The sequence below is a fragment of the Haliotis asinina genome, chromosome 6 (genome assembly GCF_037392515.1).
Source record: "Haliotis asinina isolate JCU_RB_2024 chromosome 6, JCU_Hal_asi_v2, whole genome shotgun sequence".
NCBI classification, from domain to species: Eukaryota; Metazoa; Mollusca; class Gastropoda; order Lepetellida; family Haliotidae; genus Haliotis; species Haliotis asinina.
Window position 1 is genome coordinate 38,332,540 of NC_090285.1, and position 26,161 is coordinate 38,358,700.

Here is a 26,161-nt window from a genome sequence, read left to right on the forward strand (position 1 = left end):
GAAAGTAAATGCCAAAACATGTATTTTCTGAAACTTTCGAGACAACCTGACAAATGGTAACCAGTGTTCCGCCTTCCATGTATTATCGGTACACTTATTTGTTATGATGATTTACTGTTATTACTCTTGACTGTTACATTTATTGATATACGTACATGAATGTTTTTGCTTTCACTTAATTTTCACGTTTTGCATGTTTGATCCAAAAACGTTTGTTTCATATAAAAACGTTTTCACTTTATTTTTGAAACAAGCCTTTTGTTGGAAACATCAATTCTCATATACATGTACTTTAAAATGAGAGTAGACAGCATTGTTTATATAAAATGTATTATGATGGACCTTTCAGACTTTGTAATGCGTTTATTCATTCTCGCTCCGACCGGCTGGCGTCAAGCACACTTTTCACGGTAGTACAACTAACAAAACATCATTTATACGATGACATGGACATATGGGTTTGGCTTTGATTTTGTCACTGGCGACACAGATGTTAAGCCTGTCTTTGTAATGACCGATGACATTATCAGTAAGTGAGCTAGTTTTACGCCACATACATCAATATTCCACCAATGTCTGCTGTCTGTAAATAATCGAGTCTGGACCAAACAATCCAGTGATCAACATTTTGAACATCTAAGCAAGTGGAATGCGATCGTTTGTGGCAACCAAGTCAGCGAGCCTGACCACCCGGCAGTCATGGTCGAGGAAGATCTTTTCTTTACAAGACAAACCGGCGATTTATGTAAGTGGAACTCACAATCAAAGGAAAGAAACTGACACTGTGGTCACATTGCACCCCAATCCTTTGACCCCCATCTCTGCCATTGTTACCTTGTAATGGTCCATCGTGTTGTACCATAACAGAACAAACATAACATTGTTTCAATCAGGACGGCAGCTTCTTTTCCTGGTCAGCCGATTTGTAATCGTTTTCCCACAAATTTGGTGAATGTTAATAGTTAAATAATACAAACACATTTACCACACGCATATGCGTTCACGTAAATCACATACATTGTGTGTACATACATCACTGCCTTGACTAAACAGTTTTTGTCACCAATCGATCAATGCTGATGAAACACTTACAGATATCGTGGTGTCTAATGTGTTATTGATTACGTTATTTTTTATGTGAAACACCTCATGTGTGAAAGCCATCACAGGCCTTCTATATAACCCAACAAACCTCAAGGACCAAACACCCGACTTTGAGAGACCAGTCAAGGTAAGTCTATGTGTAAACATTTTAGTAGAATTCGCTTCATTTCACTTCATAAACGTTCTATCTCGTTCCTGAAGATACTTTGATGAAGGGATATTTGCAACGTGTGCTGCACAATTCGTTTCCCATTGAAAATCCTTCTCAACAATAGGAAAACAGTATTCATATCAAACTATCCACCCATATGAACAGCTGTTTATCTTGATTTGTCAAAATCTCAACGTCCTTAATGCCAACATGAATCTCATATAGGTAACGATGCTGAGAAATATATTTGGGAATATATGATAACCCTTTTTCTAAGGGTCCTAGGTCAAATTGTCGACTGCTTGGACAACAAATTTAAATACCAAAAACGTGTTATCAGCTGTCCTCTGAAACCTAAACTAACGTATTTTGTTTTAACTCATGTGGCTTGTTTTACGCTGGGCTTTGCGACGGTAATCAAAGGGAAAATTTCCAATGCAGACAGTACGTGGATGTATTGAAACAGAACTGAGGAATCCTAGTTGGTTTAAAGGCACTTGAAATTCACGCTGTGTTTGAGTGAGTTTGGTTTTACGCCAAGTTTAGCAATGTTCCAGGAATATAACGATGGGGGACATCGTAAATGGGCCTCCTATACTGTACCCATGTGTAGAATTGAATCCAGACCTTCGGCTTGAGAAGCAAAAGCTTAACCAGTAGGCTACCCCACCGCACCTACATGGTGGTTGAAGGAGAAGCCTTCGCCAATGTTTCTACTGAGTAAAGAAGTATGAAGTTGTGTTCCCAGAATGTTGGTCTGTTGGTCTGTGTATCTGTTGAATTGTCTATGTGCAAAATTCCTGATGTGGCAATATTGACTTACTCATTCACCCCATCTTTGGCAGAACTAAATTACAGTTCTATAATAACACAAACGTATCATTTATAACGACCCAATCGCAAAGGAATATATCTTGTTGGAAAGCAAAGAACATGCGTTCCTTTCCCTACAAAATCCATAGCCATTTTATATCTATCTAAAGTTACTTGAGGATAACAATTGTGATGAATGTTTGTAATCTGTAAACATACAACAGGCCACCAAGATATAGATTGTATATTTGTTTTCGAGATTACTCTCTTTGATGTTGATGTCAATGGACAAAAGACACCTAACGTCTTCAGTTAGCAGATATTGGTTTTCAGGTATATGACAAAATGTTATAGATGTCAGCTTCTTCTTTATTGTTTAGTATAGCTAGATGCTTCTCTGTCTGCACCTCATGAGGCCGTTCATGTTGGTGTTCCCCGTGTTTGTTGTGCAGGAAAGCCATCTGTATTGGCGTTGTTTCAAGTGTAGTTCGGTATCCGTAAATATTTGCACGAAAAAGAGTCATAATGAGCTTTTCAAGGGGGCAAAGTTAAAGTCGGATTCTGAATGAAGCTTCAAAAGCAGTTTCTAAAATACTGTGACAATAAGTGGTAACAAGCGATTTCTGGTAACAAGTAATTACTATGCCCAAATGGTCCCTTTCTTTCTGATTCCAGATGAGACTGCTCGTTGTATTGCTCCTGATGGCTTTGATTGCACTCCCCACTGATGGGTGGCGTCGTCGTCGGCGGCGAAGATGGATCCGTGTCAGAGGCGGAAAGGTTCTCACTGGTCTTGCCGTTGCTTCAAGATTGGGTCTGATAGGAAAGAGAGGTAAGGCGATGGAAATGTTAGCAACTATCCGATCTAGAACCCTTTTCCAAATGCATTGTATTGTGGGGAACAATCGATAGCTATGCACAAACGTACTAATAGCTACTGTACGATCGGTGGAACGTTTGGAGGAAGGTTCCTTCAAAAGTATCAAGCGACAATTGCTTAAATATGGTTCCATCGACATTCATAAAATACTTACGAAACATCTCTGCATACCACACGGATGGTCCACCCGTGTGTACCGGACTTCCCCCGTATGTTCAACGAGTGACCACTTGCAGCACTGAGCAGAGATCAGGTGATGAAATAAATGGTGAGATATGAAACAATCAAAGCGATGTGAATCAAGTTAGTGAGACTTCCCTTGTATTGACCAGACCATAACCACATGTTTTGTTCATATGTTTACCAACCCCAACCATCTGTAGGACCTGTCTACAGTGGCTATTGTGATACAAGTAGAATATTACAGATTGCAGTATAACACAGTTGACATCTCAAATGTTTTAATAAAATATATCACACGAGTTTTATTTCTTACTGCAAGTTATTGTCATATCATATTGTGGAAGAACTGCATTTGTTACTACTGATGACACAAATAAAGCCATGATTGGTGGAATTCTTAACATAATCCCCAGATGTACTAGATGACCTTGCCTCTGCTGATCTGAATAAGGATGGGAACATTGACCAGACAGAAGCAGAGAATCTGTTCGACAAACGTGATGTGGAGCAAATCCTTCAAGTGGCTGACATGGACGGTAGGTACAAATTGATAGATGCTTACTTCTAATATTGCCATAAATATTGGGATTCAGATTTGAACGCCACCTGTGTATGAGAAGTTCAAGATGACATAAAAGAATGTTTCTATGAAGGATATTTCTATTTTCTAAAACATCTTGGTGACGTAATAAATCTTACTTGTCGAGGATCTTTTTGCTATTGTGCTGCTTTGTTACTTTAAACGGTACATTGTCACATGAATATATTTATTTAGTTAGGAAATATAGTCCGAGTGCTTTAATGTTATAAAAGAGTGCTTTATTATACCATACATGGTGGTAGAGCGAACAGTATGTCTTTTCTATAAGGCTAGATTTCATGCTTTCACTAGAATGGTACAGTGACGGAAACACTGTGACGTTTTGAAGAAAAGTGCACATCATTGTCCGGTACTGTCACTGTCACCGATGCATCTTAGAATACAAATTATTTCCTCTTCATGTGTTTCAGGTGATTCAGTTGTCAGCCATGATGAGTTCATCCGAGGAGTGGAAGATCTTTTCTCTCAGGGTGGGTGTTGTCATGTATTTTTTTCTTAATTGATCGCAAAATATCACTATTTTAATGATGATATGCGATCCACTTTCCCCTTATTCAAGGAATGATTTTTCCTTGTTTCAGATGCTGAGTAGATACTCTCGACACACAGAACAGAAAGAAGAGACAGAATTTCTAGTTTCTACACTGATTGTTGAAAATAAATCACTTCAGAGCAAAAAAGGTTTACAATTGTTGTCAACTCACTGACCTGGTTTATACATGTCATCCCATCGCAATTTTACAGATCGATACTGTTAATATAAGTCACTTGATACTCTGGTTCAAACTTGATTATTCACAGACCTCGTAGCTTTTCTTGACTGATAACCATGCTGGTCGTAAGAGGCGACTAACGGGTGGTCAGGCTCGTTGACATGGTTGACACGTCATTTGTTCAAACTGCACAGATCGATGCTCCTTCTCTTGACCACTGGATTGTCTGTTCCAGACTTGAATATTTACAGTCCGCCGCCATATGGCTGGAATGTTGCCGAGTACGGTGTAAAACTAATTAAACTCAATCCTCCCACCAAAATTAAAAACGATGCTCATGGTGGATTGCCTGTTCCAGACTCGATTATTCATAGACCGCTGCCAAACAACCAACTAAAATAAAAAAAAAAAAAAAAAAAATTGCCACATATTCACATGGTGGTGACAGTGACTAAAAGCATGACGGTCTCTGCTGACACGGACATTGATCATATGTGTGTTAAAGAGAAACAACGGAATACATCTTGCTTTGCAAGCGTATACAAACATTACCGACAACAGTTGACTTAATCCTGACCCTCGAAGAGCTGTGAAACAAACTGATTTTTTTCCGAAAAGGTTTCTGCTTCTGAGTAAAGTTACAGAAACAGCTGCATTTCTACACAACACTCGTCCCCACAAAAGATAAACAATAAGGCATGAACGTATCACTGGTCTTTTAACTGGTTAAACGCGTGTTCCAAGTTACTGCAGCCATTCCATTTGAATATATTACTATTTTGTGTATCATACGAGTATGTCACATATACAACTTGTACATAATGATGTACACTCTAACTCTTTCTCTAATTCTGCAGAAGGTGACCGAAGTTCAGTTCAGGGAAACTTTTGGGTTGGCAATGGAATAAGTATAATGCAGGACACACTTACACTGATAGTCTGATAAGCTTGTCCAGATTTGGTAATTTACAGACCGACGTCACATAGCTCGAAAATTGCTGAGTGCGACGTAAAAGAACAAAGAAAGGCAAAGAGATAGACAGAAAAAAAATTAGAAATAAACAAACAGTCAGGATCAAAACTACACGGGCTATGTGTTCACGAAGACATAGGGGCATCCTGCCCACCGGTGACACCAGTGACAACCTCGGCCACGGGCAGGTATATTTGAAATGATATTAAAACATCATGGTAACAAAGACAGTACAATAACTGGCATAGTTGTGTAGTTGTGGCAAACCTCAAACTGATTCACACATTACCTGTACAGCGGTACAAAGTACACCTGGCGTACATTTGTCTAATCGTACAAAATACATAACTTTCAACATGATTAGATTTACAAGACACGTCCCAGAAGATGTACTTAACAAAAAGACAAGAACGATAACAGATTCTTCTGGCTAACTTGTACAAATTTATGTGTGTCCTTCTTCCTCATTGCTTGTGTGTCCGGAGCGATTTTACAGAACACGTGCAAGTAAGAATGCACAATTCCATTAAGAAACTTTCTCAGCAAAGTTTCGGTGACTGAGCCTATAAGAAGGCTTACTTTGTGCGTCAGTCATTAGGTGCCTGACTTAGTAGGTGTGGGTTCGAATCCCGGATCTGACTCAACCCACCGGAACTACTACAATATGTACTTTACTGGAAAAGTGTAATCCCAAATATGTTATAACTGAAAGTAAATGCAAAAACATGTATTTTGTAATCTGAATGATATTGTTCTGGTTCCAATAACAGTGGCACAAGCAGCTGTGCGACCATCCTTGGACCCATCTGTAAATTTAGATTTGTATGCATTATAGTTGCTTTTTTAATTGATTATATTCTTGTTGATATTGTAATTCGTTAGTTTCTAATTCTTTAAACCTCGTCAGTGTTAGGTCAACTTCGAGTCTAACTAACTGCCAAGGAGGAGACGAAAGTAGACGGGAAGGAGATATATTAGCTCGCTCAATGCAGCCAGAAAAGGTTTCACTCTAAGTCCCAGAGGCGGAACAAGAGAAGACATTTTATTACATAGACTCTCATAAAGAGGATTAAAAACACAGTTAATGCAGGATTGGCCTCATTAGAATATAGTTTTGTTGTATACTGTAAGGAGAGATTTATACGTCGTTAAGTAAGAGATGGCACATCGTCCTCGAAGTAAAGTCTGTCAATAGGAGAAGTTCTAAATGATCCAAGACAGTCGTAGACCTTGATGGTGGATAGCATCAAGTATTTTGAGGTTGCTTTTACAGGCTCCACCATAAACGATGGAGCCGTAATCAAGTTTCGAACGGATGAGAGATCTGTATAAGTGGAGTAGGGTAATATGGTCTCCTCCCCACTTTGAATTGGAAACAAATCGAATTTTAACAAATCAAATGCCTTGAGGCATTTAGTTTAAAGGGATTTAATGTGGGTAGAGAGGTTAGGTGTGAGTCGAAAATAAGACCCAAGTACTTGGCCTCCTTTACTATCTTGATGTGGGTGCCATCTAAAAATAATTCTGGATCTTTATGCGGTTTATACTTTCTGCAGAAATGCAAGCAATTTGTTTTTGTTATAGAAAATTAAAACCCGTTTTCAAGTGACCATTTTTCCATTTTACTGAGACAAATTTGAAATTGCCTCTCTAATGTATGCATATTTCGACCTCTACAAGAGACATTAAAATCATCCACAAATAGTGATCCATCTACTGAATCACTTAAAACCTTAGACAGACTATTGATTTTAATACTGAATAAAGTCACGGGCAAACTATTGCCTTGTGGAACACCCTGATTGTAATGATCATACAAGATAGAACAAACACGGACCTGGAATTGTCTGTCATTTGAAAAGTTGGCTATTAAAATGGCATATTCCCATGTAGTGTCATATGCTTTTTCGAGAATAGGTTCCTGTACCAGGGTGTAAATATGTGTTGGAACCATCATTATAAATACATAAATCATTATCAGAACACAAGTCCTCCAGTAATCTACCTTTAGCGTTTGTAGTTACACTACCCCTGAGTGGGTTGTGCCCATTCAGATATCTCATTATAATACAGGGCTTTGGGAGTTGGTCATACAACACTTGAAGATCGGTTTTGCGAAACTTCTTGTCAGGAGTTTCAATTACAAGGAAACGTTGCCAATACTCAATCGATAAAGGCGGTCTGTGGTCAGTATCAACAGGATCAATTTCAAGTTGACGTTTTGCTTTTTTGGGAGGGATTTCATAAGCCACGTTTAGTGTAATTTGGTTCATTTATCCGAGCTCCCCACCCACCACGGAATATCACAAGGACAATGCTACAGCAAGCGGGTCTCCAGATTACAGCACCGAGGATACCTGGATGATATACTCCAGCAGAAGAATTAAAAGATTAATAATTCCACCAGATTGGAATTCCACCATTATCCACCGCCTTCTGGGCATAGGACCCTAGGCAAAATAATTTTATGGCTTGTTAGAACATAAAAATCAAAATAGTTGAAAATGTTCTGTGCCTCTCTCAATTATCAGAAATACTTTGAATGCACAGGACATGGTGTGACCAGTCGATTGATGGAATCGGGTTGATTCTACCACCTGTCTAGGTGAAGTAAGGGCCTAAGTGGTGTGTTGAGTAATAGAGTTATCTCTCAGACTTTGTGAAATGCGTTTATTCATTCTCGCTCCGAACGGTAGTACAACTAAAAAAAACATCATTTATATGATGACATGGACATATGGGTTTGGCATTGTTTTTGTCACTTGAGACACAGATGTTAAGCCTGTCTTGCGACACAGATGTTAAGGCTGTTAAGCCTGTTAATGACTGATGACATTATCAGTAAGTGAGTTAGTTTTACGCCACACACATCACTATTCCACCTATGTCTGCTGTCTGTAAATAATCGAGTGTGGACCAAATAATCCCGTGATCAATATTTTGATCATCTTTTGATCCACGCAAGTGGAATGCAATTATTTGTGACAAAAAAAGGTCAGCGAGCCTGACCACCCAACAGTCATGGATTGCTGAAAGTCAATCTCGTGTGATGACAGGATCATGTGTCATGTCAGTGACAGTTTGATAAATGTCGCACAAGCCATCTGTGGTCTTGTCGAGGAAGATCTTGTCTTGACAAGACAAACCAGCGATTTATATAAGTGAAACTCACAATCAAAGATTGCAGAGTTTCTAAGGAAAGAAACTGACATTGTGGTCACAATGCACCCCAATACTCTGACCCCCATCCCTGCTTTTGTTACCTTGTAATTGTCCGTCGTGTTGTACCAGAACAAACATAACATTGTTTCAATCAGGACGGCAGCTTCTTTTCCTGGTCAGCCGATTTGTAATCGTTTTCCCACAAATTTGGTGAATGTTAATAGTTAAATAATACAAACACATTTACAACATGCATATGCGTTCACGTAAATCACATACATTGTGTGCACATATATCACTGCCCTGACTGAACAGTTCTTGTTATGAATTGATCAATGCTGATGCGACACTTACAGATGTCGTGGTGTCTAATGGGTTATAGATTACGTTATTTTTCATGTGAAACACCTCATGTGTGAAAGCCATCATAGGCCTTCTATATAACCCAACAAGCCTCAAGGCCCAAACACCCGACTTTGAAAGACCAGTCAAGGTAAGTCAGTGAGTAAACATTTTGGTAGAATTCGCTTCATTTCACTTCATAAACGTTCCATCTCGTTCCTGAAGATACTTTGATGAAGGGATATTTGCAACGTGTATCGCACGATTCGTGTCCCACTGAGAATCCTTTTCAACAATAGAACAACAGTATTCATATCAAACTATTCACTCATATGAACAGTTGATTATCTTGATTTGTCAAAATCTCCCCGTTCTCAATGCCACCATGAATCTCATAGAGGTAACGATGCTGAGAAATATATTTGGGAATAAATGATAACCCTTTTTTCTAAGGTCCTGGGTCAAACTGTGGACTGTTTTGGTAACCATTTTAAATACAAAAAAGTGTTATCAGCTGACCTCTGAAACCTAAACTAATGTATAATTATTGTTTTAACTCATGTGGTTTGTTTGACGCTGGGCTTTGCGACGGTAATCACAGTGAAAGTTTCAAATGCAGACAGTATGTGGATGTATTGAAATAGAACCTAGTTGGTTTTAAGGCACTTGAAATTCACGCTGTGTTTGAGTGCATTCAAATTAGCAATATTCCAGGAATATAACGATGGGGTACATCGCAAATGGGCCTCCTGTACTGTACCCACGTGTAGAATTGAATCCGGGCCTTCGGCTTGAGAAGCAAACGCTTAAACAGTAGGTTACCCCAACCGCACCTACATGCTAGATGGTGGTTGAAGGAGAAGGAGAAGTATGAAGTTGTGTTCCCAGACAGTTTCATGCTGCTCGTGGGATGTGTAAGAACTGTTGGTCTGTGTATCTGTTGAATTGTCTATGTGCAAAATTCTTGATGTGGCAATATTGACTTACTCATTCACTCCATCTTTGGCTGAACTAAATTACAGTTCTATAATAACACAAACGTATCATTTATAACGACCCAATCGCATAAAGGAATATATCTTGTCGGAAAGCAAAAAACATGCGTTCCTTTCCCTACAAAATCCATAACCTTTTTATATCTATCCAAAGTTACTTGAGGATAACAATTCTGATGAATGTTTATAATTTGTAAACATACAACAGGCCACCAAGATATAGATTGTATATTTGTTTTCGAGATTACTCTCTTTGATGTTGATGTCAATGGACAAAAGACACCTAAGTCTTCAGTTAGCAGATATTGGTTTTCAGGTTTTTGACAAAATGTTATAAATGTCAGCTTCTTCTTTATTGTTTAGTATAGCTAGATGCTTCTCTATCTGCACCTCATGAGGCCGTTCATGTTGGTGTTCCCCGTGTTTGTTGTGCAGGAAATCCATCTGTATTGGCGTTGTTTCAAGTGTAGTTCGGTATCCGTAAATATTTGTACGAAAAAGAGTAAGAATGAGCTTTTCAAGGGGACAAAGTCAATGTCAAATTCTGAATGAAGCTTCAAAAGCAGTTTCTAAAATACTGTGGCAATAAGTGGTAACAAGCGATTTCCTTGGAGGTAGTCAGTAAAATTTAGCATTTCTTCAAATGTCAAATTCAAATTTCTTCAGACAAATGTGCGCTGGCTTTCTGACAGTATGCATCTATTATTGAAATGTTGTACACATAAAGCGCACGAAATCATATTGGATATTACGAACAGTAATTACTATGCCCAAATGATCCCTTTCTTTCTGATTCCAGATGAGACTGCTCGTTGTTTTGCTCCTGATGGCTTTGATTGCACTCCCCACTGATGGGTGGCGTCGTCGTCGGCGGCGAAGATGGATCCGTGTCAGAGGCGGAAAGGTTCTCACTGGTCTTGCCGTTGCATCAAGATTGGGTCTGGTAGGAAAGAGAGGTAAGACGATGAAAATGTTAGCAACTATCCGATCTAGAACCCTTTTCCAAATGCATTGTATTGTGGGGAACAATCGATAGCTATGCACAAACGTACTAATAGCTACTGTACGATCGGTGGAACGTTTGGAGGAAGGTTCCTTCAAAAGTATCAAGCGACAATTGCTTAAATATGGTTCCATCGACATTCATAAAATACTTACGAAACATCTCTGCATACCACAGGGATGGTCCACCCGTGTGTACCGGTGAGATATGAAACAATCAAAGCGATGTGAATCAAGTTAGTGAGACTTCCCTTGTGTTGACCAGACCATAACCACATGTTTTGTTCATATGTTTACCAACACCAACCATCTGTAGGACCTGTCTACAGTGGCTAATGTGATACAAGTAGAATATTACAGATTGCAGTATAACACAGTTGACATCTTAAATGTTTTAATAAAATATATCACACGAGTTTTATTTCTTACTGCAAGTTATTGTCATATCATATTGTGGAAGAACTGCATTTGTTACTACTGATGACACAAATAAAGCCATGATTGGTGGAATTCTTAACATAATCCCCAGATGTACTAGATGACCTTGCCTCTGCTGATCTGAATAAGGATGGGAACATTGACCAGACAGAAGCAGAGAATCTGTTCGACAAACGTGATGTGGAGCAAATCCTTCAAGTGGCTGACATGGACGGTAAGTACAAATTAATAGATGCTTTTTTCTAATATTGCCATAAATATTGGGATTCAGATATGAACGCCACCTGTGTATGAGAAGTTCAAGATGACATAAAAAATATTTCCATGAAGGATATTTCTATTTTCTAAAACATCTTGGTGACGTAATGAATCTTACTTGTCGAGGATCTTTTTGCTATTGTTCTGCTTTGTTACTTCAGATGTTACATTGTCATATAAATATTTTTATTTAGTTAGGATATACAGTCCGAGTGATTTAATGTTACAGTAGAGTGCTTTATTATACCATACATGGTGGTAGAGCGAACCGTATGTCTTTTCTATAAGGCTAGATTTCATGCTTTCCAAGGATAAGTACCATTTATCTAAGGCAATAAACAAACAACGGTGTCGGTGACTTAAATTATGAATCCTCGCACAGGGCTAACTAAGGCTCTATTCTATTGAAGCGTCTTTCTCCCAAAAGAACCCAAATGATGAACAGTTTGATGACGGTTTAGGTTTTGATTAAATCATTGTGTGGTCTTAAATTATTTTAATAACATCTGTGATTAACGTAAACCGTATGTTGAAATACGAACGTTACATTTCTACTGCCGACGTAAGATCAGTACATCCACATGAAGCTGACTGCATTGTGGGAATGTAAACATTGCGAAAGTTACACTTTGTCCATCGGAAAAAAATAAAGCGACGCATGTAACTGACATGCGTCGGTTACAGCTTGACGTAATACAAAACTATTCGATTACGAGGGAACGGACTAGAATGGTACAGTGACGAAAAGACACTGTGGCGTAATGAAAAATGTGCACATCATTGTCTGGTACTGTCACTGTCACCGATGCATCTTAGAATACAAATTATTTCCTCTTCATGTGTTTCAGGTGATTCGGTTGTCAGCCATGATGAGTTCATCCGAGGAGTGGAAGACCTTTTCTCTCAGGGTGGGTGATGTCGTGTATTATTTTCTTAATTGATCGCAAAATATCACTATTTTAATGATGATATGCGATCCACTTTCCCCTTATTCAAGGAATGATTTTACCTTGTTTCAGATACTGAGTAGATACTCTCGCCACACAGAACAGAAAGAAGAGACAGCATTTCCAGTTTCTACACTGATTGTTGAAAATAAATCACTTCAGAGCAAAAAAGGTTTACAATTGTTGTCAACTCACTGACCTGGTTGATACATGTCATCCCATCCCAATTTTGCAGATTGATACTCTTAAAATAAATCAATGGATATTCTGGTTCTTATTCACAGACCTCGTACATTTTCTTGACTGATAACATAATGTAACTGACTTCATCATGATGTGAACGTCAGGGCTCAACGAAGACGAAGACGTTCTTGAAGAACCGGTAAAATGAAATGTGTCATGAATCAAATGACAATATAATATTGCATTGAGTTTAGTTTTAAGCTACATTCAGTAATATTGTAGCTTTGTGGAGGCGGTCACTAAATAACCTAATCTGGACCAGAAAACCTTGTGAGTAACGGCATGATCATCGATAGGTATGCGGCGATATGTGTCAAACAAGCCAGCGATACCTGATCCCGTTAGTCACCTCATACGACAATCTTGGGTTAACAATTCTAACCTGGATCTTCCCGGATATCTTTTGTACACTCTCTCATCGTCATAGAGATGTGGAATTCGAACCTGGAATCTATGCGTGACAAAATATTTCGGGATATTTGTAAATTTTCCAAATTGTGAATAATGATGTGTTTATTCATTGACATACTGACGAAATGTCAGTTATGAAAATACCAGTATCCCTAACTTATTTTGTCCAGTATACAATTTGACGAATCACTGTTTCTCTTTCTATGCCGCCACGAAGAGCACGGGTCGATCGACGTTGAAACGAACGTTTTGCCCAGAACTGTGATGTCTGGATGCCGTTGTACAAGGCGTTCATTGGGTTAAGGTGCCGTACGCTAGGGCTGATTCTTTCAATGGGACCCAGATTAAATGATAAGGTGGTGAGAATGTCATGATGTGGGGAAAATTCAGTGCAATATTATTGCTAGTCGGTACAGAGGCTTGAACCATCAGAACGAGAACATTACAGCGCTACCAAGGTCTTCCAAATCACCCGACCTCAGCCTTAATCGAGCACTTCGGGGATGACCTCGAAGCGTACGTGACATTGCCTACATGTGACAGAATTTCACAAAGTTGATACGTATTCAGTCCACACCTCGACGCTGCAGAGCGGTTTTTGGGGACTCGTGGTGGTCATAAGAAAAAACTGAAACGGACACCATCGCGCTCTTGAAACTTGCTATACATGTTCAAAGACATTCGGAACTTTTATGAACCTTTATGCAACTGACCCAGAATTATATGTGCTATCTCACTTTAAAACTTATTTATTCATGAAATTTGAAAAGATTACTTTGGAATTCCATTCAAGGTCAGTTTAAACGATGCATTCTTTTTAATCGTAGTAAATATACACATATGTTACTTTGAATGCACAGACGTACAGATGATACACACGACATCCAAACATCTACTCAGCATCTGAAACAGACAGATACACGGGTAAAGATGTGCTCATTTCATACTGATCACCTCGAGAAAGAAACCATGACATTTGAGGTGTCATGACATCGAATGAAACAATAAGTGAAGTCACTCACTCTGGGAGAAAAGCTGTTTCAGTCCTCGGATAAACTCATCATGGCTGACTACTGAATCTCCTGAAACGTGCAACGAGGAAACATTAGAGTATTAGTACTGCCTATGAAAGAGGAAGACGGTACAGTTACAGAATACGGACCAGTCATATTCTTTAGTGTCACTTCGAATCCCGAGCTATAAATTGCGCCAAAATGGGAACCTCAAAATAAGAAGAAAATAAACATAAATATCGGATTAACTCGGACGACTTCCGGTTAATGAAACCAACCAACGATATTGAAAATGAAAGTGAAGTTATCACATATATATGCGTCTTTGAAAAACGGGAATTCTGGCAGTTGGAGCGAAGTTGCCCAACTCTGAAACTAACCCTTGCACAACCTAACCTTAACTGTACTCCTCACCATATTCGTTAAAGTAACTCGACAGAAGATTGTAACGGGTATAAAAGGGCTATAAAAGTAGTATTCTAAGATAGCGACGTATTAAAACTTTCTGTATGGCTGCGCACGGTATTGTGCAGGCTTAAATGTTTATATGTGACGGAAGATCCGGGATTCTGTAATCTATCCAGGACATTGGGTTATTTTCCAACTCACAACTGTGCCACATCAGATTTCAAGATTCTCAAATTCATTTTACCCAGGTTCTCGTACAAGAAATAGTACAGTCTGAAACAGAGGAAGCATGTCTTGCATAACAGGACGTGTCCCTACGTCTGTAACTTCATACTTATGGTCAGTGTCAGCCATTTTCAGGATTTGTTCTGCATCGCGCTCGCTGAAGAGATTCTCAGCTTCTGATTGGTCAATGTTGCTATCCTCATTCAGATCAGCAGAGGCAAGGTCATCTTGTACATCTGAGACATATATGACAGTTTATATATTTAAACCTTCGCCGACTGAACAATGTGTTTTGATAATATAATATAATATAAACACTTTTCATCCTTGCTTATACTCACCCTCCTACCTGAAATAATGGTATGGTGTTTGTTGTTTATGGGATGAGATTGTTAAAGAATAATATATTGTTTGATGTAAAACGTTAAGTTATATTTTGCCATGTTCTCTTTATTCAACTATATAATATGTACAAACATTAAGTTTAGAAATCACAACAATATAGGTGCTGGTAAAGCACGTTCTCTTTCTTTTCTGTACTACACTTAGGTGGTTCATATCAGGAAAAACAGATACAAAAGGAATAGTCAGCACTTTGTCTTCTTTGACTCGGCAGTGTCAAAGGGTCAGCTGTGTTACCATAATACATATTTAAAGTTTCAGATCTGATTGTTGTCAACACTGCCGTCGTCTTCCCTACCAGTCCCAATCTGGCAGCAACGCCAAGACCTGTGAGAACTTTACCGGCTCTGATACGGATCAATCTGCGTCGTCGACGGAAAACCTCCTCCGTCAAGAATAATCAAGAATAATACCACGAGCAGTCTCATCTAAACAACTGAAGCAAACATCCACAATAACAGTGGGCTCAACAAACTGCTTGAACGACGATCTTTACTGGACCTTCAATATACATGTATTGCTTTATCTATGACTGTATTATGTTCCCCTTCTACCAAACACATGGACAGAAAAAAGTACTGAAAAAACTAATGATTCGACATTTGCGTACTGTTATCATTTGCGAAAATATTTATTGTCACTTCGGTGACAGTGAAGTAATTTGAATCTGAGAATTACCAATGAAACGGCACAATCACTGCAAAACTGAAAATTTTTATACACAAAGAGTGATGCTCAGGGTGATTCGTGTTGATCATAGATTTAGCTGTATACAAAATGAAGCAAATAATACTGGAGCTTCGTTGACCTGCTATAGACAGGTTGAATAAAAGTTTTGTTCTCTGTATCATATTTGTTTAAAAAAGCATTTAGTTTGTTTCTTATATTGTTTCAGAACTTGTGATCATCCCTACAACTGTGTTTCAATGTTAACGTTTTTGTAACGACATTATGTTGCAAAGTAGACGAGTATTGATTCCAAAGTCAAATTTCAGATGATACATAATTTGTACATTGCCACAATAAAGTTCAACAATGCCAGTTATAACTCTTTGGCAAAAACAACAGTACTCATGTTGATTGGTTTTAACTAAATACTGGCTTGTGTACGGAATGATAGAATTCGGATGGGACGTTGACGTGCTATAGACAAATCACAATGGTTAGAATGACACGTTCGTGTGTTGTTTGGCATAAATATCATGCATTGAAGAGACCCCATGCAAAAACAACGAATAGTGATTGGTCGACGTACATTTTCTTCGAAAACAGTGTCAGTTCCATACGGTATGGACAATTTTCGAACATCGAGTATGTCCTGGAGCTTCACGTAACCTTGTTGATAATCTGTGCGAGCAGATGTCCAAGTGTAACTGAAAATGAGGAATCTGTAGAATGGACTAATGCATAAAACGATCATTTAAAAACAAAAAGTAAAAGACAATGCACCAAGGTCATAACTAACAGCTCAGATGATATTTTAATGATTGATAGCATATTTGATGTCAGATGTGTACCATTTCAAATATTACATTGTCGTGCAGCTGACTAGTGTAGAGTAGTGGGTAGTGTAGTGGTTGAAGCGTTCGCTCGTCACGCCGATGGATCGGGTTCCATTCCCACAATTGCCAAATTCATGACACCCATTTCTGGTGTCTCTCGCAGTAATATAGCTTGAATACTACTAAATGTGGTGTTAAAACCAATTCCCTCACTACTGAGTTATTCATGTGAGAGTCATCTGATGTTATCAGTTAATTAGCAGACCAGATGATATTGATCTTATATCCTGATGGACAGCATATTTGGTATTGATGTGTGACTTCCGTGAGGGTAACACCATCAGTCGACACTGTCGCACCTCTGACACCTCTCATAGATGTGCTGATGTAAAATTTGTCATGACCCAGAGTAACTGCCTTAAATATTTGAAATCTATGTGTTAAACGTAACTGGACAGGTAATTCCATACAAAATATCTAGATAATTCATGACTGACATTTTAGTCAGAATTCGGAATGATTATATCATAGATCATACATTGAGTTTATGAACTGTCTATGAACATCGTAACTATACACAAGTTATAATTACATAATTAAGCAACGTAAATCATAACATCCTGTCGGCGAAGGAGAATACAAATAACTAGAATATCACAGTTATATAATTGTTAAACTAGTTTAAAAATGTAAAATATCTTAATCATATCAGACAATACCATAATGATAACGGGCTATGACGTTTAGTTTCGTATCTGAGAAAACCATGGTGTTGTCAAAGCTATGAACGATATTGTCCGTCACTTGATTCATCATCAAGTTATTCCATTTAGAGTACCATATCCATCACTTGGAATAGCGTAATTGAGGATGTTTCGGCATTTTTGTCAAATATTAATAAATTCTGGATCACCTTGATTACGGTTACCGGAGGGACCCGGATGTGGGCCCACATTTTGTAGGTAGAAGCACTCTCCTAGTAATCCTACTTCAGTTACAGAATCAAAAGTGTATCCCATAATTTTGAAGTAAGCGATATCTGAGCCATTTCATTGTCCTTATTTAATATGTGGATATCAAGGAGTAGATAAATGTGGGCCCATTTTTTAAATCCCTATAGAGTAAGTTTGTGGGTGAGCCCGCATTTTAGAAGACGAAGGAATCTGCATACTGTATGCATCAAACTCACCAACAAAACTGAAGTTCTTACAGTGGACAGATACATGGGTCCACTTGTAGTTCTCTTCAGAAATTTTTAGGTGGGCCAACATTTTGGAAACTATGCAAATATACTTATCTTACCATTCAAGTATTACAAAAATAAATAACTCGCACAATGAAAGAAATAGCGCATTCTGAAGATTAAAATAACAAAATTTATTTTTTCCTTCAAAAACTGTTGACGGGCACCACATTACACATGCGTGCACCATATGCTTGAAATGTTAAGGGCATCATGGACATTTGGAAGAGTAACAACATGAACAAGTTAGCAAAAACTGATGCTAGCTATAGTTACATGAATTCGATGGAAACATTTCAGTATCGTCATACTAAATGCATGAAACCTATCTCGTGAATTGATTCACAGTGTTGAAAACCACAAACAGTATACTTTTTATTTTCCCTGTACAATGCATTTCGTGATAGTGACGGAAAGTTATCAAATTTCACACCGAACCTGACAAGGGAACTCAAATCGCCATCATGGATGTAAACCCACAAAAGTTACCAAGTCTGTCCTATTCTTGAAAACAGGTAACTTCGACTAAGCCAGAATTCCATTTTGCGAACACGAAAGCTCTTACAGAAGGTTTAATTGACACAGTATTCTCGGAACTCCACCATGTTCCTTATTTCCGAAGCTACTTTATCGTAGTGTAGACTTGCCGTGGTAAAAATTCGGCAGACGTAGTGAAGCAATTATCATATGACCTTTACCTACAACGTCACAGGTCATAATCTCAACCAATGGCGTCTTAGACACCGTGAGAACCTTTCCACAAAACGAATCAACTGACGAATATTAATGAGTCCACGGGGCACGGCTCAATGTCTTTGGAGACTGTTTTTACTTTAGAGGAATTAGTTTATACATTCTGAATCAATATATCACACTTATATTGAACATATCAGTATTTATTTGAGATAGGATTTATTTGATGTTTTAAATGTACATTAGTTTCGAATATGGACCCACGTTCGCATGAACGAGGTAGTGGGAGAGATTAATCTCCCTTGAACCACTGATATTGTGGTTAATTCCTCATAAAACATTTAGATAAAGCATGGTTGATACTTGAGCAGTGGTAGATTAATCATCAATCGTACATTTTACTTAATAAATCATGGTTTCTGTCAGTATTGCATGGCGAATTTATGGAAATGAAAACAAATGTAAAACTTAAAGATCGAAGTAACAAGAACTACAGATATATAATCGAATGTTGGCAGATATAAGGGGTAGAATCGGAACATTTGGAATGATGTGACCCGAGCTATTTGTAGGTAGTCATCATTATGGTGATGAAGTTAAACAATGTGAACATACGTACTTGTCACTAAAAATGTTGTTTTTTGTCTTTCATAATGTAGGTTTTTTGTGAAATAGGAAGACACCATCCCATGTGTTGACATGAACATAAATAACCTATACTAATTGACTGCCTGATGTTATTAATTAAAGAGTGCTGATTAGTCACATATTGTAGGGTGTGATGTGCTTTCAGAAATAATATCCATAAATTACATTAAACACCTCAGCTGTGAAAGTGAGTATGAACATTCTATATAAACCACTCAGCATTGCGTCCCTGGCATTCAAATCGAGATTCGTTTGAAGGTAAGTCAATCTTTGAGCCCTTTGGAACCTCACGCCCAAACAGTATTTTGGAGATAGGTCCTCGTCAACGACTTTAAGACATTTCCATTTCATGATGATTTTTTTCTGTTGCATTAATTTGCAAATGGTATATGTAAACAACTGCGTGTGTGTCGAATAGTTCATGTTCTCAAGTTTTCGGTTGTTATTCTCAGCCTTGCACCGCCTTGCACCATCCTGATAAGAACTAAAATGCCGAACCATTAATCGCTTCAATCCAAATGATCAAAGCAGTTTCTTTCCATCACTGAAGGCCCAAAAGCACTGTATTATCTAACCACGAATTAAATGATGAAAGTATTTTCTGTTCATCCTTTCGATATCCTAAGAAAGTAATACAATCACATATACAGCAATGCGTTTCGCGTATCCATGTCCTTGCCCAAACAGTTGGTTCAGTCTACAAACCATGAATGAAACGATAAGAGCAGTTTCTGTCCATCTGGTCGATAGCAGAAGAACGCAGCACAGTCATAGACACATCAGTTTTTACTTTCCCAATCCAGGCCAAAAGGTCGGTGTGCTAACATTTTCTGGAATCCATAGTTATTCTTATGGCTACACATCAATGCATGTTTTTCTTCATTTGTCTAGATGAGACTTTTCGTGGTATTGCTCTTGGTGGCTTTGATTGTACTCCCGACTGAGGGGCTGTTCCGTCGTCGACGACGCAGATGGATCCGTATCAGAACCGGTAAAGTTATCACTGGCCTTGGTGTTGCTGCGAGATTGGGACTGATAGGGAAGAGAGGTAAGATGATATTAATGTTGACGGCCATCCTATCTGTAACTGTAACTGTGAATTTCTGTGCCCTTGTGACCATACCTGGTCAAAGAGCGTTTATTACCCTTTTTGTGTCTACATTCACTGCTATGAATTACCCATATGTAGTTGTGATGGAAAGAGAATATGCTTTACCAGCACCTATATTGTTGCGATTTCATCACAGAATAGTTGCACATGTTGTATAGTTACATACTGATCCTGTGATAAGAGAAATGTTACGTTTTGCATGAAATGATTCCATTTATCTTCGCTAACAGAAACGAAAATGAAACAAATTCAATAAACGACATAAATCATACCACTGAAGAAAAAGAGACTGTTATTTCGATTAAAATCAGCAGACATGAGATGTGTTTAAATTAGCAAGAACACTTTGAGCACTCAGCCAAGGTTGACATATAAAATGTATATAACGTATATGTCCCAGATATACAAGATGACCTTGCCTCTGCTGATCTGAATGAGGATGGCAACATTGACCAATCAGAAGCTGAGAATCTCTTCCACGAGCGCGATGCAGAAGAAATTTTGCATTTGGCTGACATGGACGGTAAGTATGAAATTGGTACAGTTTTAACCCATGTATGATTTCCATTTAGATCAGGAAGGGTCATAAAGACATTACCTATGAGGCAAAACATGATCAAACTGTATAAAATGAGCGTGTCTCCATTGATCTAACGGGAGATTGAGTACTATTATTTTGATAAATTTGGAAATCAGGCAAATTCTCAAAATTAGTGACACATGTCGACAAGTGCACAAACAAATGTCATGATTTTACGTTCTGAAAATGTCCTGTAAGTAGGCGACTTAACGGTTCCTTGATCATTGTACAAGTAAATTTGAACTGGCGTGTTGATTTTATAAGATTGAAGAGTTAAAAATTGAATCATGACGCGATGTAGGTTGTAATAAGGCTGTCGTTTTTATTCAGTCATTGCCTCGCTGTGTCATGTTTCAGGCAACTTAGTTGTCAGTCATGATGAGTTCATCCGAGGAGTGGAAGACCTTTTCTCACAAGGTGGGCTTTTTCATCGAATATAATTACTGTATATCGCGGCATTTCTCTGGTATTGATATGCCGTCTTCCCTAATACTGATATGCCTACCACTTCCATCAATGACCCGTGAAGGTTGGAGTTATAATTGATATTCAGTAACCCTTGGCCATGCTTCTTGTAAGAAGCGAACACAATCCAGGCTTGATTATTTACAGACCTCCGACATATAACTATAATATTACCGAATACGGCGTAAAACTAAAATCACTCTCTTACTTCTCTGACAAATGATTTTTCTCTTACAGATGCTGAGTAGATACTTCGATACAGTAGAACAATATGAAACCATACATCAGCATTTCTTCTCGAAGGTTGAAAATAAAAAAAATACAAAAGTGTGTTCATATTGTCAGGTTTATATTAATGTGACATTCCTTAAAAACAAGCAGCAAACTACAAATTTTTACACAACAGACGAATATCTTTCTTGATATATGAACCGTGTAGATACAGGGTAGAATATGTGTTCAGGTACCCATTCTTGCCATAAAAGGCGACTATGCTTGTTGTAAGAGGCGACTAATGTGATGGGTGGTCAGGCTCGCTGACTGGTTGAGACATGCCATCGGTTCCTAATTGCGCAGATTAGGAATGCTCATGCTGTTGATCACTGGACTGTCTGTTCCAGACTCGATTATTTACAGAACGCCGCTATATAGCTGGAATATTGCTCACTCACTCATTAACTGATACAATTTCTCTCATGGAACATTGTGCTTTCACTTCTAGGTTTATCGCCTTTTTGAAAATAAAGTTGACATGTGTTACTACGGAAAAAATATAAGATGTTACAACAGACAAACTTTACCATTCTTACTGGAACACACTAAGTAAAGAATGGATCACTAGTACGTTATAAGTTGTTCAAAAACGATATGAGTGAGTGAGTGAGTTAATATTTAACGTCACATCGGCAATATTTCAGCCATATTGTGACGAGAACATTCAACAATGAAAAAGACCATATGTACATTATAAAACCTGTCAACAAAGGACAGTAAAAGAACTAGAATATCACAATTATCATTAAAGCTAGCGTGGAAAGTAAAAATTAATATCACTATCTGGACAAAACATTATAAAACCATGTTATAGATCTCCAACAAGCGAAGGTAGATCACCAGACTAGGGACCATGGGGACTTACAGTACCTTTCCTACCTGCATAGACCCTAGTTGGATTTACATCATCCCTTCAGCCACTGGAGAGTGTATGAAATGCAAAAATTAAAATAACATGAGTACTACGACTTAAATTTACATCAAATGTTTTGGGACTTACGTACCCTCTCAGGACAATCATTTTACAATGCTTCAACTCCCCTCGAGGGTACAGCCACTAACAAGTCTAGTTACTAATCTAAACAACCAATCATTAAAATAGATCTATCGACAGAAACATATTTCTCCCAATTCAATTATGAAATTATTTTCCTTTAAAAAAACCCCCCAACGATTACATAAGAACTAACGGTGTTAAAAAGGTCCTTGATAGTTTTGACATTGAAATATTTATCCCTAGTGATGGAGAATTCAACACAGTCAAGCAGGATATGCTTGACCGTGACTCTCTCATCACAAGGGATACAAAATGGAGGATCCTCATTTTTTTAAAGGTATGCATGATTATATCTAGTATGACCAATACGACATCGTCGTAAAATAACCTCTTCAAATCTGGACTGACAGCCCAAGTAGGTGTAACGAATATACAGTTTATTTCATGTAATGTTTATACCTACTTGGGTGTCCCACTTCTTCTGCGTCAGATCACGGATATGGGATCTAATGGTAGCTTTATAACCTGTGTATGGAATAAGATGTGGTGTCACAGATTTGTTGGGTGCTGCCTTAGCAGCAAGATCGGCCATTACGTTACCAGAAATGCCTACATGGCTGTGTAACCAACAGACATCGATGTCGTATTAGCCAGTATCAAGATTAATATACACTTGAATAATTTCAATTAAAAGTGGATGTTTACAAGAACTATCTTTAATAGACTAAAGGCAAGAAAGAGAGTCTGAATAGATTATATACTGTTTATGTTTAGGGTGTCTTTCAACATATTTAGGAGCCGTTAATATGGCATTAGCTTCAGCTGTGAAAATAGACCTATTGTCAGTTAATATAGAAGATATTGTTCTGGATCCAATGACAGTGGCACAAGCCACTGCGCCACTGTCCTTGGACCCGTCTGTAAATAAGGATTTATAATTGCTATATTTATCTTTTAATTGATTATATTCTTGTTTATATTGTAATTCATTCGTTTCTGTTTTTTTTAAATGTGGTCAATGTTAGGTCTACTTGAGGCCTAACCAATTGCCAAGGAGGAGAAGAAAGAAGACGGGAAAGGGCTATATTGTCCAGTTCAATGCTGGCAGCACAAATAAATCGTCTAGAAATAACGATCCATCAATTAAATCGTTAACAACTTTTGATAAACTATTTATCTTGATACTATAAAGTGTGACAGACAAAGTACTGCCGTGTGGAACACCCTGATCCTGATTGTAATGATCAGACAGGGTAGAACCCACTCGAACTTGAAATTGTCACCCATTTAGAAAGTTGGCTATAAATTGATTGAGGCAAACGGCCTCGCAGTCCGAAGCCATGTAAATCTCTTAAAATGCCATTTTCCACGTAGTGTCATATGCCTTTCAAGATAAAGAAAGACAGACACAGAGTGTTGTTTACTTATTACTGCGTGTCTAACAAATGATTCTAAAGGCACTAAGTGATGGACACTACTTCTGTTTTTACGGAAACCACATTGGATACGTGTAATAAGGTTATTTGTTTCCAAGTACCAAACAAGTCGATGATTTATCATGCGTTCCATGGTTTTGCAAACGCAGCTAGTTAGAGAAACAGGTCGATAATTTGACGGATCCGTATGATCACGTCCAGGTTTAGGTATTGGTACAACTATAGCATCACGCCATGAAGGATGTCCAAATATCATAAAAAATATTCAACAGAGTTTGCAGACAGGACACTGATAAGTGTTTCGACAGTTGATAATGTATGTTATCAGCCCCTGCAGCAGTTTCGTGAGGTTGTTCAAGAGCAGTATTGAGTTCATGAATAGAAAATAGTTCATTATAGTCTTCCCCATTATCTGAAGTGAAATTAGTAGGTTTCTTTTCTTGTTGTTGTTGGTATTTTTTTAATTTAGGCACATAATTAGAAGAGGAAGACCGTTTGGCGAGAGTTTCACCCAGTTATTTATTATTTTTCTGATTTATCAGTAAGCAATTGATCACCATGTTTCAGATGATGGACAATAGATTTAGTACCTTTACCTTTGATTTTTATACCATGTTCCACACTAGATACTGGCGTTTTGTAATATCGTAATATTTTGGATACATATTTTTTCCAAGATTGGTTTTTATTCAGTTTAAATATTTGCAGCGCTTTAGCATTTAGAATCTTTTAATTGTTTAAATTATATACCGTAGGGTGGCGTCGAAAATAATGTTCTGCTTTTTCCTTGCCTTCCTATTTTGTTTGCATTCATCGTTGAACCATGATTTTCGGATATGTGGAATTGCAGGGGACCGTGGAATACACTCATCAGAAATGTTATTTAGTTCATCAGAAAAGCACTTGATAGCATCAGGAACATCAATGAAATGTTCAGGTCAGCACATTGTATGGCATATAAAGGCCTGTTACCTCTTTAAAATTCCATCTTGATAATGAGGGGTATCAGATGGGGTCACACGTTAAGATATAGTAGGAAAATGGTCACTTCCAAAAAGGTCATCGTGGACTGACCATTCAAATTCATTTAGTAAGCTGGAGTCAGTTATTACCTGAAGTCAAGGGCTGAATATGTTCCTGTTCCAGGATGTAAATATGTATCTGCACCATCATTATATATATATATAAAAATATTATTGAAATAAAATCTTCAATAATTTTACCTTTAGTGTTTGTGGTTGCACTCCCCCAGAGCGGGTTTTGGCCATTTAGATCGCCCATGAGTACACATGGTTTGGGAAGTTCATCATAGAGAGATTGAAAATCAGCCAGAATAAGAGTTGATGATGGCGGAATGTACAGTGGACACAGAGTAAGTGTAACGTTCAACGTAAGTCGCACTGCAAATGCCTGAAGGTTTGTTTTGAGAATCACATGGCCATTTCTGACAAAAAGGGATGACCCTCCAGTGGCCCTATTATCAGCAGGAGAATAATAATGATATGCGCTGAACTGACGATCGTTTAAAAGAATCTGTCTGCTTTAGATGCGTTTCTTGTAAGCAGATTGCTGACGGTTGAAAGTCTTGGTCTAGTAGATGTAGCTCATGCAAATTATGTTTAAGACCTCTGCAGTTCCATTGTATAATGTTTGAAGAAACTATTTCTTTGGGAAGTTTATTGGTGATCTACCCCTTGACTTTCGAGAGGGTGAAAGACTATGTGCCCTGTGCTGGATATTTTCAGACACGTCCATCGCTTCAAGAGATCCAAACCTATTGTATATCTGGATCTTGTCTTCTGCCCCTTTAGAGGCTTTGCCACTCTGACTTTTCTTAGAAGCATCATTGTCTGGTTTCACTTTGGTTTTTGAAACTTGCTTCACATAATTTCCAGTGGAGAGTGTTGGGGTAGACTGTGATGATGATTTTTCCTTTGACAATGACCGAG

At 38.1% G+C, this 26,161-nt stretch overlaps 1 protein-coding gene and 3 pseudogenes across 3 annotated transcripts; 3 read left to right on the forward strand and 1 right to left on the reverse strand.

Moving 5' to 3' along the window:
• The first annotated feature begins 1,135 nt into the window (after nucleotides 1-1,135).
• On the forward strand, nucleotides 1,136-4,412 carry LOC137287144 (uncharacterized; annotated as a pseudogene). The gene is made up of 5 exons (XR_010957019.1): nucleotides 1,136-1,231; nucleotides 2,744-2,900; nucleotides 3,545-3,667; nucleotides 4,143-4,202; nucleotides 4,314-4,412. The product of XR_010957019.1 is annotated as an uncharacterized protein (transcript).
• Nucleotides 4,413-8,977: 4,565 nt separating this feature from the next.
• Nucleotides 8,978-12,733, forward strand: LOC137287146 (uncharacterized; annotated as a pseudogene). Its single transcript, XR_010957020.1, has 5 exons — nucleotides 8,978-9,073; nucleotides 10,717-10,873; nucleotides 11,449-11,571; nucleotides 12,464-12,523; nucleotides 12,635-12,733. The product of XR_010957020.1 is annotated as an uncharacterized protein (transcript).
• Nucleotides 12,734-14,230: 1,497 nt separating this feature from the next.
• LOC137287651 (uncharacterized) lies at nucleotides 14,231-15,692 on the reverse strand (annotated as a pseudogene).
• A 3,896-nt stretch (nucleotides 15,693-19,588) lies between these two features.
• Nucleotides 19,589-21,836, forward strand: LOC137287149 (uncharacterized). The gene is made up of 5 exons (XM_067819313.1): nucleotides 19,589-19,608; nucleotides 20,242-20,398; nucleotides 20,862-20,984; nucleotides 21,399-21,458; nucleotides 21,744-21,836. Exons 2-5 carry the CDS (start codon nucleotides 20,242-20,244, stop codon nucleotides 21,752-21,754), a joined length of 351 nt encoding a protein of 116 aa, XP_067675414.1. The 5' UTR covers nucleotides 19,589-19,608; the 3' UTR covers nucleotides 21,755-21,836.
• Nucleotides 21,837-26,161: the final 4,325 nt, after the last annotated feature.

Coding starts and splice junctions, on each gene's coding strand:
- LOC137287149 (XM_067819313.1), top strand. CDS start 20,242: ATGAGACTTTTCGTGGTATTGCTCTTGGTGGCTTTGATTGTACTCCCG. Junction 20,399..20,861: donor GGGACTGATAGGGAAGAGAG/GTAAGATGATAT, acceptor TATATGTCCCAG/ATATACAAGATGACCTTGCC. Junction 20,985..21,398: donor GCATTTGGCTGACATGGACG/GTAAGTATGAAA, acceptor GTCATGTTTCAG/GCAACTTAGTTGTCAGTCAT.